The sequence below is a fragment of the Phalacrocorax aristotelis genome, chromosome 10 (assembly GCF_949628215.1).
Source record: "Phalacrocorax aristotelis chromosome 10, bGulAri2.1, whole genome shotgun sequence".
NCBI classification, from domain to species: Eukaryota; Metazoa; Chordata; class Aves; order Suliformes; family Phalacrocoracidae; genus Phalacrocorax; species Phalacrocorax aristotelis.
Window position 1 is genome coordinate 8,984,757 of NC_134285.1, and position 14,905 is coordinate 8,999,661.

Consider the following 14,905-nt stretch of genomic DNA (forward strand, 5'->3'; position numbering starts at 1 on the left):
TGGACCTGGGAACTTCCATACCTGAATATGTATGAAGGAAAGAGGGAGAGACAGAAACAGGTAGAATTGCTTGGTCAGTTATCTATGTCAAATCATTCTTGAGCAGGGTCCCTCTCCAAAAGGTGATCTGTGTGCATGCTAGGTAATGATTTAAATAAATTAACTGTGCTTGATTTTGTGAGGTCCTTTGTACAAAAGCCGCGTTCTAATCTTCAAACAAGCAGAAGTTGGACTTCACGGAAATGGTGCTAACAGTGCCATTTTTTTCCTGCTGTAGGCATATGGCTGCCACACAGACTAAGTAGTGGTCTTGCATCCTACTTGTCCCACAGTAGGAAATACTGTGAAGAAACAACTACAGATATGCACTTTAAAAGAAGCGATATTTCAGGGTAGAGAAAAAAAGATGGGTATTATCTCATTTAACAGATATCTTTTTTTAGTTTTGACTTCATGACTTTTATGGGCTGAGGCAAGCAGTTCTCCCAGACAATAAAATAATGAACAAAAAAGGCCATAAAAGGAAAAAAAAAAACCCAAAACAAAAATCTTAATGCATCTATTAGATATGGCGTTCACATTTTCTTTTTAACCTACCCGTCTATGGTCAACCACAGAGCCGTGCTTAGAACGATGCTGTGTGTCATTCTAAAGGATGCATGAGAAACATAAAAGTAGGAAAATACATGTCATAAGACAAATGATTGACAAAGAGTCTCTGTTCTCTTTGTTAATTAAAAAAAAGAAAATATTTTTTCACTTAAAAGCCACTTTTCAATTTATATTCCTAATTTAAGTTCATTTTTAGAACAGCTGTGAACAAAACTACTGAAGTACGTTGGCAATTTTTTTTATTTGAAAATGTGTTAAAAGGGTCTTGCCTATTAACTAGCTAATTAAACATTGCTGAGTCCTGTTTAAAGGCAGAGAGTTAATAGTAACACTTCTGTCTCTGCATTTCATTATCAATGGCCCACACTGCCATTAGCTTTGGGGTCTGCAAGCTAGACTCTGATCAGACCAAGCTGTGGTAGTTTAAGATGTTATCAGTGCTGGCTGGCTGCTTCACTGTGTGTTGGAAGTCACCATTTCTCCAGCTTAAGCAGCAGATGGAGATTTGCTTGCTCTACATCTCAATCCAATGCATTTTACCTGTGATAGGAGCTAAAATGCCAAACTAAACTTTGTGAAGCCCAAAGCATGGGCGTATATATTCTGCAGAAGCAACACGATAGCTTAGGAAGAAGGAAATAACTGCAGTTTCTTAAGTCTTTATCAGTTTTATCTCAGGCCACATGAGTCAGAACTCACGCTGCAAACCCAGAGGCAAGTGTTTAGTACATGCTAAAACATACACACAAATGAAGACTAAGCTCCCTATCGGGTCCTAACTTGCTCAGCATGACATAGGCTAAAATCTGTCCCCTCTTATAACTAAATTTTTACTCTTCACCTTCCGTAGGAACATATACCTTTCAATATTTCTCTTAACTAGCCTTGGTAAAAACCTTACTGCAGATAAGACAGTTTCACTTTTAATATGTTACTTAATATGTTAGCTGACTGAAATAAACCATCTGGTATCTCTCCAGGAATAAAGCATGCATTAGGCATAACCAAGGCTTTAGAGCATCTATTAAATAAGTAACACGTTAATATTTATAACAAGAAACGTGTTTATAAAACACATTAAATCCTAGTTTAGACAAAACCTAAAAGACATCCCAGTTTACCACAAATGGTGCATTCTTGGAATATCTAACCTATAGAGTGAATGTCACTTGCATTCTTGAAGTTCCATCACCTGTCCTGTCCTGTGCAAAGGGAGCCAAGTGACACAGGACACACTGCCAAGGAAGCCCCAGTTACGGCCCCTTTGACCCCTCTGCAATGCTGTGATTGCCATTCGTTTCAAAAAGGTCAGATACTGCTCAAGTACTCTGTCAGGAACTACAGCCATAGTGACACTTCATGCCCAAGCATGAGAGTCAACGTGTTAAAAGCTCCCTAAGAAGGAACTATAACCTAAAAACCTATCATTACAATTTCATAATTTACAATTTTATTTGTCTAAATAAAAATATTATGGACTGTTAACTCTGCTTGGCAAAATCCAGAATAAAGTATCTTCTGCTGGGCCCCAATTTATCTTACAGTAAGTATCATCTTTTAAATCTCCCAATCAATGTATTGCTTTTTAAATGGTTTGATCATAATAGCAGTGAATTGTTCGCCTGGAATCTGCTACCTTTGTAGATGAAAATCTCCCACTGAACTAAAAGGGAGAGTAAGCAATTCAATGGCAGTGTCAGACTATTGGCTTAATAGAATTAACTGCAAGTCTGGAAAAAACAGATGTATTTTTTCATTGAAAAGTGTTAATTACAAGAGATGAAGCAGCTAGATAATCTCTTGTGGCAACTAAGTAAAACCAAAACCTTATTGAAGGCTGGAGCCAACACTTACCTTAAAGTTAAATGAGTTCCTAGGAGAAGAGCTTGAACTGTACTGTTCAGCTTTTGCTAAGTTTCTAAAATAATTGTCAACTTTGATACTGGCAGACTTGCTAGAAACTGGATCATCAGTTATTGGACAGATAAAATAATTGTCTTCATCATCACTATCAGCATCAAGATAATTTCCAGAGTTTGCTGTAGTCGATCCAGCATTATCAATCCCTTCCATTCGAAAAATAAGGTCCTCGTCTGCCATGTTTGTGGGAGGCTGGTTTAACTCCTGCAGCGATTAAAACAGCCACTATTCCAACACACATGCAAATAGAGGGAAGAAACTGGGAGGGAGAGAAAAAAACAGAAAGAGGTTATTAAAGGAACAAATTATGCATGAAACTGATGTCAGCACACTGGCAGAAAAAAATCATTTGCATATGGCTCTATAAAAATGATCCCTAAGTACCTACATGTGTTTTTGAACACCTCAGTGCTAGATCTGGGTTTCCAGAACACACTCAGTTTTTAAATTGCTGCGTGACTGAGAAAAGATGATAACCAAGTATAGAACAATACTATAAAATCTGAGGGACCACAAACACCACCTGCTGCCTATGGCTGACATTTGCTAATGCTCCTATCTCTTCCCCTCAATGTTTTTATTCTTCCTTACCTGAAATGCTGAGTTTCACAACACTGGTCTTAGAAACTTGACGGAGTTCTACCTCGAACACCACAGTCGGGTTTTCAAATTTTTTCAGGAAAAGTCTTCTCAAGGATATTGCATACAAATCAACAGCCAAAGGAGTTAGAAAGTATTATTAGGACAACGTAGAAAATTGTCCCACCACTGCCAAGATTTAAGCTGGCTTTTAGCTCACGTACAGCCAATGGTCCACAGTGGAAAGCATGCTGCTGAAAGTGCAGCATGTTGCCCAGGCTACCCAGGACGTCCTCGCAAGGACAAAGTACAAGAGAGGCCAAGAAAGGAGGCCTGCCATGCCGCTGCTGCTGCCCAAGTGCAGTCACTAGTAGACTACAGAGACAAGAGGAGGTACGTGTAAGGGGTACCTCAACCCTTCTGTCTTTTACACTCTGTGAAGGGATTTCACTTTGGACCACTCTTGTATGATCTAAACAATCATCTTCCAACTCCAAAGACAGCAGACAAGGCAGTCCGCTCAACAGCATCAAGTCTAAGATGTGTTTGCTTAAAGAAAAAAATATTCTCTCTCTAGTTAGTAGTTCTTTTCCAAAGAGTTTAGAAAGCTTGATTTTGTCACTTTTTAGTAGCTTCCTCGATCCTAAGAGAATAGAATAGGTAGGGTTTGGCTTCTCCTGGGTCCTAGCTCCGAAGTAAACTAAGCAAATTGAAAGTAAAAGCAACAGTGTGAGGCAGATAGGTCATGGGGTTTTATTAAAATCTGATCAACTATTTCTAAGCCCTGAAGGTGACATTCTAGTTAAAGATTCCACTGAGGCCTTCTGACACATTAAACAATGTTAGAGTAAACAATAGGGGGAGTTCCATATGGGTACCAAAACTGCAGCTCTGCAAAGCCTCCCATCAGTGTACCTTTTCCAAGTTAGTGACACCAGTTTCAGGGAGGCAGAGCACAGACACTGCACAGCCCAACGTGTTATAAGAGAAGATAGGTGAATCATGGAAATATTTTTCCGGAAGCTCAGGTTCCACCCCTGGAGATCTTACAACAGGAATGTGCCCAGCAGCCTCCATCCAAGAAACAGTTTGTGATGATTCAGCAGAACTCAAACAGAAATAAATTCCTACAGTCCCAGGCTACGGAAGGCGAACATGGTGTCTTTCACACATTACCAGCCATACAGATGCAAACAGTTTCCCTCCTTCCACATTTCACAGTTCAGAGCCACTGGCAGCAGGACGCCAACGCAGACTTTCAGAGAGAAGAGTGTGCCAGTTTCTAGACCTATAAAGTCTCCCCCTTCTACCCCACAACACAGCTTTGGCAAGGAGGCCTCTGGCACACAAGGAGGCAGGTGGCCGTGATACCCCTGGAGTAGAGTAGCACTGCACTTCCTGTGCAAGGGCCCATCATATATAACATATGCTGCCAAGCAGATGGCTAGGGATATATGCCTGAGTAGGAAACTGGTGTTACCTGCCAGCATCCCCGCCTCCTGTTCAGTGTGATGCCTTTGCTTCACAGTGCTTCTCTATAGCTCAGGCTCCCTTTCCACACTGCCAGCTTATTTCCCGGATACTCTTGCACTTCAAGGTCTTTTTTACCTCTGAATTTTTGTCCTCTTCCCACTCGCACTATCAAGTACATGTCTATGGAGGCTTCTGGCTATCGAGGAAGGTATGAAGAGCCAGTGTGGAACAGGTCCATGATTCACCTAATACCATCTGCTTCAAAGAGCAAAGAAACCTTCACAGAACAACAATCCATCCCTATTCATGTTTTACTAATTGCTGATAGTTCACATTTTCTGATACTCTGTTTTCATTAATTGCACTGACTCTAGGTTTCAGAGTCATTTCCTGAAGTCTGTAACACCTGTCTTTGCCAAATTTAATAACTTTCTGTAATGACTTTAATACCCAATCACACCAAAAGCTCAGACCACACTAAAGAGAACATACAAAATGAAGAGAAATAATCTTTCTGACACACACTTTCATTAACTGTTTCTTCTATTGAGCATACCACAACATAGGACTGATTCCCCTATGACCGTATCCTGCTTGGAGCTTTCCAGGTCACTCCACTGTTTCCTGTTGCATTTTTATTCATGCTAAGGTCAATCAGCAAATCTGATCATGACCAAGCTAACAGCAAAGAACAACCTGACTCACCAGAAGAATCTAACGCCTGGACAAGAACCCAGGGGGTATCAACACAACACAACTTCCTCCACACCACAAGTACTGTGGTGAACTGGGGGCAGGTCTGTAAAGCAGCACAGTTGCACTGAGGGTCTGACATCCTCACCATTCACCTTCTGATTTACTTCATGCTAACTCTAGTCTGGTCTCAGGGAGTGGACACCACCAGTGGCTGTGCTATTTTCTCCAGTTAATTTTCATGCACAGGAGTTTAGCTTGCAAGCTCTGATACTGCATTTCAACATGAATCAAAGTGCAGTGAGCTGAGATGATCAGGAGAGTCACTTTAGAAGCACTTTTCTCATCAGAACAAAAAGACAGTGTAGGCCTACCCAGGGAAGGCTGGAAAGGGACATGCAAGGGACTGGACTACTGCTTGATTTTACTGTACATTTTTCTCCTTAAAAATAATAAATAATGTTTACAAACCATACCATGATTCTTAAAACACTACCAGCGCTTAAGGGTATTTTCTTTGAAGCAGTCAGAAACCAGTAGCACAAGCACAAACTCCTGGACCCACTCAAATTAATGGGAATATTTTATCCTCATTTTAAGCTTTGATTACTCACATTGCTCTGCTGCATGAAATACAGGAAGGGGTTAAATGAATGCAAAATAATCACTGAAATCTTCACACAGATTTAGCTACATTTAAACAAATATTTGCTGGAAAGTCTGCTTCAGTGAATTTTGCTGGTTCTTCAGATGGGTACTGTAAGTATACTACAGTCAGGTCTGCCTGCTTTGTTCTCAAGCACAAGGCAGAAGTAGACTACACAAAGCAGCGTATCTTGATTTGTTCCACACGACATATAGCTTAAAGTCCTTTTGGTCCTGGAGCCCTGAAAACAACGATTTGAGCTTAGAGACTATTGCAATTAATTTGTTTTCAATATTATGTAAGTATCACCCTTCCTTCTGATATCCATCTAACGGAAGTATCATCTGTTCTACAAGCTAGAAAAATTAGAGGTAGGAATGATCAAAGCCTTTGGAATAGGAAGTCTACATAGATACTTTGCAAATACCTGCACCTACAGAAGTGAGGGTTAGTTAGTATTTTCAAAATTCAGCCCTGATGCTGGCTGTGCAACAGCACACAACTTAAAGCAGACACTTAGAAGTGTCCCATCAATTGCTTAGTTCTAGAGCAACCTCACGCAACCAGACAAATCAGGGATTTTCACCCAGCTAGACAACTATAAAACAAGGTTTTCAGCTTTGCTTCACTGTTACGCTTCAGCTCTGTGCATATCCAACCTCCTGTCTCCATGAAAAAGTACCAGATAAATACACCCCTACAGCAGCATTCATAGCTGCAGACCTTACACCACAGCTACTGAGAAGACAGTCACCACAAAAACAGTGCCTTAATGTACGACAGCTTTCACCAGCAACATTATATTGTTGCTTACTGACTTTCTGACAGAGGTAACATTCCCAAAGCTTAGCTGGCAACACAGGTAACACCAGAACTCCACCTGTATCAGGCAGCATCAGCTTCAGTAAACCTCTGCTGAAGGAGGTCTGAGCCAACTCATCTGACTTGGCACTGAAGCAGCTTTGGAGCATTCACATAATCTGATTTTCTGGCAAAGACCACACGAAAGCTGTCATTTCTGGAACGAGGCAGTAGCACGTAACTGGAAGGGGAAGGTATCCTCAGTTGCCACCACGATTTTTACTGCGATCATCTTACTAGAGTCTAACAAGTATTTGAGAACATTAACCTCTACTGCTTGTCAGGCACACATGAAGAGCAGATGTAAAATGATGCTTCAAGTACAGGACTAACTCCAGGATATACTGTAGCACAGGACTAGCCTCATTACCCACAGCTGCTGTCCTGCACTTATTTCTGCTACTCAAGTCAAATATACACCAACAGATCCATCAGGTCTGAGGCAGTTGGGAAGAAGCAGCAACAAGAACACATGTTTATGCAGCAATGGTTGCAAACATTCATGATGTCTGTGATTTACTGTGTAAATAGATCATCATCACACAAATCAGTTTGTATTTAAAGTTAATAGTGTTTATAAAACTCTGTCCGTTTTTCTTGGAACCATACTTCTTGTAAAGGACTTGCGGTGTTTACTTTGGAAGTGTATTTACTAAAAATTGTCCTCACATAACATGCTCTTTAAAACAGAATTCAATAACCAAACTTTAAACTCCACAAACACTGCTCTAAACATCACAGTTTATTTGACCAAAAGCCCTATAAAAAGCCTGAGCTTCATCCCAAGGCTTATATTCTGTGCTTTTGCATCATGGCATAAAGGTGCACTATCTAGGAACCCTTAGTCTTTAAGACCCGTTACAGAAGCTTTCCTAGGGCTAAGCAGCAGAGAGAGTCACACAGCACGGAACCTAGCCTGCAAGCCTGCATTATCACACACAAGCTGTAATTTAAAATACCCACTCCAATCTACTTAGAAAATTTATTCCATTTTGTTAATCAACCTTGTACTATGTGATTCAAAACAAAGATAATCTAAAATACAGTCAGTTATTAAATCTGCTCAAATCTCTCATAATTTTGGTGGCTTTTCCAATGCCTGTCTGAAGTACTTTTCTTTCCCTTGCCTTTACATCCAAGAGTCACACCACCAGCAGGGGCAGGCGACTTGCAAGGACAATCCACTGTGTTGCCAAGCACAATGCATATGCAAACACAGATAAACAGAGGGGAAAATTCACATCACAGTGCTGATAAAACATGACTTGTTTCTTGTAGGGTGTCTGTTGTTACAAAACATTCCTGACTTGGCAGGACCCTTCAGCAGGACCTCACAGCTGCCTCGGCATTGAAACCTGCCTTAATTCATCCCAAAGAACTGAGCAATAGGAATGCTCTACTCTAGTCAGCAAAAGGAACAACTGGAGCATCAGCAGCTACTTCTCAGTGGCTGTTTCAGCTCAGACACAGCCCTCTGCACCACTTTAGCACAGGACAGGGGAACAGGAACTGCCCTAGAACAGAGGAAGTCCCACCTTCTCTTGCAGAGAAGCATTCAACCAAGAATAATCCCCCTCTCCCTGGTATAATAGCAAATCCCTTTTGGTTTAATACCATATCAGCTAAAGCCATCTAGGAGGATACCTGTAACAGCAACCAGCAGTTTCTTCTTTTAAGAGAGAAATTGGGGTTTTGGGTTTTTTTTTTTTTTCAGATTAACATTACTTTAAAATACAGATTTGAAATTTAACCTAAGCAACTATACAGGCTGTGCACCTTACAATGTATTGTTATCATCTTTATGAACTAGAGACACAAAGCTGCATAACATGGTCCAGAACAACCCCACTGCTACATTAACATCCTGTAGCACGTTACAAAACTACTGCACTCTCCAAACACCCAACCGACCCTTGTAAAGCAAACATTTATACTCATCTGCACCACACACTGGTAAGAAAACAGGTTTATTGAGTCAAAGTAACAGCTCTGATAAAAAACAAACACCCAGAAATGTCTCAACTCACTTGCTACCTTTGACAAACCTGTTCTTATCAAGTACATATCTTCTAATGAGAAAGAAGCCTTTACTTCAGGGCCCTTCCAGTGTGTCACTACTGCAAACACCATGGCACAAATCACATCCAGTCTTGTCTGCAAGCACAGCTGAGAAAATGCGTTGCATTAGCCAGACAGAGTTACAGAGCAATAATGCAAAATCCATGAGGCGAATGGGAGAGTTCGTCTGCACCAGCCCAGAGTATGAAACATTTGAGACTTAAAACCCCATGCAAGGAAACGCACTGTGGCTTCAAACACTGAAATGGATTTTGGAGTTGCAAGCAGTATATCACAGAAATGGCCCTTCTGAGTCAAGTCTACCCTTCTGCCAAACATGCAAACAGATACTATGTTAGCGGTAGCCAAAACATGAGGGTATAGAAGGACAGAAAAGGAACTTTCGAGATAACTTTAATATGTCCTTCCATTGCCAATAATAGCTTTGTTATTTCAACTGGCTTTAAACACACCGAACAATTAAGTATCACTGACTTTTTGTAAGCACTTGCTCAGTACTCTATGTTGTTCATCAACCCCATGCTTTATGCATATTGAGGCATTTGAAGAACTATCCAGATATGAAAAGTCCTAGAGACCATTACAGGCTGTAACCATGTACTCGCCTTGCCCTTCACGTGCCTGTGGGCCACCAGTGCCCACCATCGCTCTGTGCACCCCGGCCCTGTCCTCCTCTTGGGCTGTTCTGCAGTTAGGAACAGGATTTTGGGACTTTAAAACTGGGCATGGTCTAAAATTATTTGCACTGTCCTGGGAAGATACATGGATGAAACAATTATCTCCAGGCGTAAGTGCAGGAGCGCTGCCCAATACAAAAATATCAGGTTATTTTTAGGTCACCGCAGAAGCTCACGGTTTGGCCACCGGCCTCTTACAGGCTCTAACCGCTAAGTTGTTCGCTATTTTCTGTAATTAAAAACGCCCATTCCGCCCTCCGCACTCCACCCCGCGAGCAGCCTGCGACAGCCCTCGCGGACCCGATCCCCGGCCTGTGTCGGCCCCGCAGCGCCAAGGCACCTACCGAGTTAGCGCAGTCCAAACCTGCCGCCCCCGCCGGTGAGGAGCGGAGCAACCCCACGGCCACCGCGCCGCCGCCGCCCGGCCCACGGCAGGCACGCGCGCAGCCGCGCCGCTGAGGGGAGGCGGGAGGCGGGCAGCGGGGCCGCCCGGCTGACGGGAGGCGGTGCCGCCCCTCACCAGCCGCGGTGCCGCCCCTCACCAGCCGCGGTGCCGCCCCTCACCAGCCGCGGTGCCGCCCCTCACCAGCCGCGGTGCCGCCCCTCACCAGCCGCGGTGCGACCGCCTTCCCGCCCTCCGCCTGCAGGAGCGGCGCCTCCCGCTCGTCTTAGCGGCTGGGGGGTGTTTGCGGCCCGCTGGTAGCCTTATACCGAGCTGGCGCGCTCCCAGACGCTTTTTTCCTCTGAGAAAAAAAACCATTGAAAATTCGAGGAGAAACCCCCCGATTAGCACTGCTAGGTGTTAGAGACGGGGGAATCCCGGGAGAGAGGGAGCAGGAGGGAAAGTGGCTGCGCTAGAACCCGCACGAAGCCAGGTCTCCTGAGCCCCGCTCACAGGAGCGGCATCCGAGTTTCCTTCCGTTTCTGCTTCCTTTGGGTTTGGAGCCGAAAGGTGGGCTTCCCGGGGCAGGTGCTCCCACGGGAAGGGCCCACCGCACAGCAGCCCTCCCGAAGACCCTGGGGGAAGGCAGGGAGCAGACAGGCAGTGACCGTGGGGGCTCCGTGCACCTCAGGTTGGCCGTTTCAGCTAAATAGCACGGTGCTCCATTTACCGATGAGAAATGGTAGAAGTGTGCACCAGATTGCAAGTTCCAAAGGCTTCAGATTTCTTCAGATCACCCTCATTTGCTTTCTTCCTAAAACATTGGTTTTCTGGGTTGAAAACGCCCACATTGAAGTTTTTCCTCAAGCTAGAATTTGTAGAAAATTTAAACTCCTTATCCTTTCATGGGTTACATGGAAATTAATGTAAATAGGTTCTGGCTTAATTGTACTACTTGGCGGCCTGCAAAGGGTCTGCCACTTTTACTGTTGTTGAATCATTTTTTCATGTAAATAATCCTCGTTAGTGCTTTTTACCATGAGCAGGGGTTACAAAACCGAGACTGGAAGATGTGAGTACGACCTTTATGACAGACGGTCTCTTGTGGCATCACAGACAGAAGAATGCACAACCCCTGTGCTCTCCAAAGAGGGAGGGAATACAGAGAAATGCTGCTGCAACACTAGCGCAGAGATAATCTTCAGGAAGATGACTACTAACATTTAATTAAAAACACAGAGCAGATGCTCTGACTCTCTGCCAGGAACACCCGCCTGCCACCACCATTACTTACATGGATTAAACTCTATCTTAGCTTGGGGACTGGAGGGAGTGGCACGTGCGTGCAGGAACGCCACCTAAGATTTGAGGGTACCTGTAATTTTGGTAGCAATTTCCAGCACTATGCTGAAGGTGCAGCCCTTGTTTGTGAATGTAAAGGGGAGCCTTGACTGAGCCTCCATTTAATGCCACTTCCTACACGCACATTTCTGAGTAGCCTCAAATTCCTGCAGAGTTTAAGCTCAAATTAAACACGTTTACAACGTTTGTGGATTGTGCAGAAAACCTCTGAGGTCCTAGTCATCTACCAGCTGCAAACCACTGTTGTAAATATTAACAACTACTGAAAACTGAGTGGTTTTGCCCCATCAGCACCAGAATGTGCATCTCCCCATTTCTCATTCTGCAGGCAGCCCAGCTGAGCATCCTGGGGAGAGCAGCACACGGCAGGGCTGCGATTGGGGTGCCTCACAGCAGGGCCTGGGAAGAGCGCAGACTTGTCACATTAATTCTGAAGGCCTGGTGAAAGCCAGATGCCCGGTTCCCACTGCATAAAAATGTGTTGATAATGGTTAAAAAAAAATCACCATCTGCTATTGCAGGCTACTGATAGCGGTGGAATACTGTTACCAATGTGATACATGAGCACAGCTGAACAAGTCACAAGAATAAGTGGCTTCAAACTTGTGTAAATACACAGCATTGGTTTGGACTAAAAGGGACCCAGTGGCATTTGGCTGTATTATCCTATAAAGCTTCATGGAGAGTGTTCTGCTCTCTTAGGAACCTAGCTAGGCTATACTGTCTCAAGCTACACATTTCTCATGCTTTTAAGTGAGCGAGCTCTGGTACCCTGATGCAAGGGTGTACTTATCTGCAGGTTTAAGCCTGGGGCTTCTCGATAACATTTTTTTAAAAGAACAATCAGTGATGATGAAAACGTGTTTGATGAAATACTAAAGCTGTATATTGAAATTAGGTATTAGATATTAGCCCAGACATGCTGCACCTTATAGTTTTAGTTTTCTATTTAGATGTTACCTGTTATATCCTTAACACTTAAGGAGTTTGAGTCACGATTTTGTTTGAAAATATTAAAAATTAAATTTAAAGTGGCAGCCTCGGAAATTAGTGCCCTGCAAGTCTTGTGTGTTACCCTTCCATCTGGTATGGTCTTCAATGCATATGTATTTTTTCCAAGAGCACCAAAGCTTGTAAAGTTCCAGTATCCTCGTGCTAAACGAGGTTCTGTTTAGAAACTGCTGTTCTGGGGAACTGCAGTTTTTGAAAGGAAAAAGGAAACCATACCCCAGATAACGCTAACTTTCAGAGCAATTTTGTTCTGCATTCATTTGAAAATCCAGATGAAAAATTGCCTGTAAATAAAAGAATGCTCTCAACAATGTGTGCCTACATACTCCTACAACAGTCCTTTCTTATAAAGTAAATCCAGTTGGTCATAAACCTCACTTCAGCCATATGGTAGATGCATGTAATACACATGCATAAAACTTCCTGGAGCACCAGTGCATGACCTCCTACAAGAAGAAAAGCATGAGCAGACATCATTTCTCTGTGTTGTTTTAATTGCATGGCATTTAGTCCTGATGTTTTTAGCTACATCCACAAAGTAATTGTACAGATTCCTCCTGCAGGCCTCCCAGAACAAGAGAATTTGTCTTTCTACTCACCAGTGACAGCTTGAATCTGGCTCTGGTTGCAAAACCCAGCTCCCTCATTGAGTTGGACAGGAAAAGCAGCTGCTTACACCATGCCCGAGCTCGGCAGCAGCAGGTAAGCAAGACACCAATGCAGCAGGACAACAAGCGGCATATGGACAGCCCTGGCAACCAGCTGCACTTTGTACTGGCCTCCACTGCTCCATGTTGGGCAGCACAGAGATAAAGGCAGCCAGGGGCCTCCCATTTTGGGTGGGAATGGTTCAGCTGAAGACATATGGTGATGCCAAGCCAGCAGCTGCCTGGGAAGGTCACTAGCACAACAGCGTGCAGGCAGCTCTGGGGTGTGCAGGTCTGCGGGCAGCACTTGGGCTGTGGCAGGCCGGGGGGCTACTGTCTCCCCGAGAGAAGCTGAGAGTGAAGGCGGGAGGTCCAGCTTGTGGGGCAGGCGGCAGACCAGGCCCCCTTCCTGGCAGGGAGGCGCGTGCAGGTCTGCTCTTGCGGCTGCAAAGGCACCACTGAAGGGCTGCCCTCGTCCCTGCGTGGCCATGGCAAGGACAGCCCTGGGGTGGCGCATCCGCGCCGCTGGGCCAAAGCCCTCCTGAGGGCAAGCTGGCTCTCCACCGCTGCTGAGGCTGCGGGGAACAGGCCCCCGGGCAGCGCCTTGCCGGAGCCCTGGCCTGCGCCTGCCGCGGACAAAGCGCCCCGCGGGAGGAGGGAGCCGGGACCCGGGGGCTGGCGCCGCCCCGGGGTCTGGCCGGGTTCCGCTCCGGCCTACCCAGCCGGCGGCCGCGGGCCCGCTCTCAGGGCGGGCGGCGCCCAGGCCACGTGTGCAGCCGGCGCGGGGCAGCGGCGCCCCCTACCGGACGCGCGGGTGCCGGCGACGCCTGGAGCGGAAAACGGGCCGCGGTGGCAGCGTCCCCGGCAGCGTCAGGGCCGGAGCCCTCCGCCGGTGGGGGGCGCGGAGACCGTGCCCGCCGGGGCAGTTGCGGTCCCCGCTGAGGCGAGGGTGCCGGCCGACCGCGTCGAAGGGCGGGGCGGGAGCGCAAGGGCAGGTGGGCAACGTGCGGGGGTGGGTGGGGAGAGCGGCGGCGCCGCCCCCTTGAAAGAGGCCTGGCGGGTGGCTGAGCACCCAGGCGGTAGCGTGGCCGAGTGGTCTAAGGCGCTGGATTTAGGCTCCAGTCATTTCGATGGCGTGGGTTCGAATCCCACCGCTGCCAAGCTGTTTTGGCCGCGCCGCGGCGGCGGCTCCTTTTCGCCGCGCCGGCGGCGAGCGGGGCCGGCACGGTTCGGTACGGTATAGCCTTCCCGGGCCGGGTCCGGCGGCCCGCGGCCGCTCGGGGGATGGGGCTGGAGTGGCCGGTCATGCCTGTTAAAATCGAATTATAGAAAGTTGTGGTATGTACTGGGGAAAGGGGCTTCTCCTCCTTGCGTCTCTTTTGGCTTAAAAATAAAATCAGAAATACTGATTTCGGCAGTTGTAGCTTCCCGCGCTGCGTCGGAGTTACTGCGCCCTCACCCGTAGGCCCGCGCCCGGCCTTCGCTACCTGCCCTGAGGCGACTGAGCCGAACTCCAAGCGCTCTCGCCTTCTCCAGAGTTCTCAGATCCATCCGTGACTCCCTCTCACCCCCGACCTTGATTCCTCTGGATCGCCCGTCTCATCTCCCCAGCTCTCCCGTCCCGCTCCCGACTGTTCCCTCCCCATGTTCCGGGCAGGGAAAGGTGCAGGTGCGGAGAGAGGGGTCTGTGATAAATCACCATCGTAAGTGGCGGTGGGAGGCAGGGAGGAGGGCCTTCCACACCCCCGGCGGTTCAGGCTCATTTGAGCTGAACAAATTCAAAGTACATTTTTCACTTTAGCTACTGCAGGGCTTTGCTCAGCGCAGCTGCTATAATTTAGAAATTAGGTGCAAAAACATAGGCGTACCTAAAGTTCAGCTGATAAGCAGCTAAACTTTATTGTTAGTAGTTATCTGCAGTAACTACAGGAGGTAAAGGAAGTAGTACAAATATTAGAGCAAC

At 46.0% G+C, this 14,905-nt stretch overlaps 1 protein-coding gene and 1 non-coding gene across 7 annotated transcripts in view; one reads left to right on the forward strand and one right to left on the reverse strand.

Annotated features, from left to right (window-relative positions):
• Positions 1-13,213, reverse strand: part of EEF2K (eukaryotic elongation factor 2 kinase) — a 35,304-nt gene extending 22,091 nt beyond the window's left edge. For 2 of the 6 annotated variants that reach the window (XM_075105072.1, XM_075105069.1), the window contains exons 1-3: positions 9,885-10,006; positions 2,467-2,791; positions 598-648 (exon numbers count right to left, since the gene is read on the reverse strand). In XM_075105072.1, the coding sequence (XP_074961173.1) occupies positions 598-648; positions 2,467-2,712 (297 nt within the window). In that variant the 5' untranslated portion in view covers positions 2,713-2,791; positions 9,885-10,006. Of the gene's footprint in view, positions 1-597; positions 649-2,466; positions 2,792-9,884; positions 10,007-12,894 lie in introns of those variants that run through there. The other 4 variants (XM_075105075.1, XM_075105073.1, XM_075105070.1 and 1 more) reach the window with 3 other exon arrangements.
• Positions 13,214-14,020: 807 nt separating this feature from the next.
• On the forward strand, positions 14,021-14,102 carry TRNAL-UAG (transfer RNA leucine (anticodon UAG)). Its single transcript has one exon. It is a non-coding gene; the product is annotated as a tRNA-Leu (tRNA).
• The last annotated feature ends 803 nt before the right edge of the window (positions 14,103-14,905 follow it).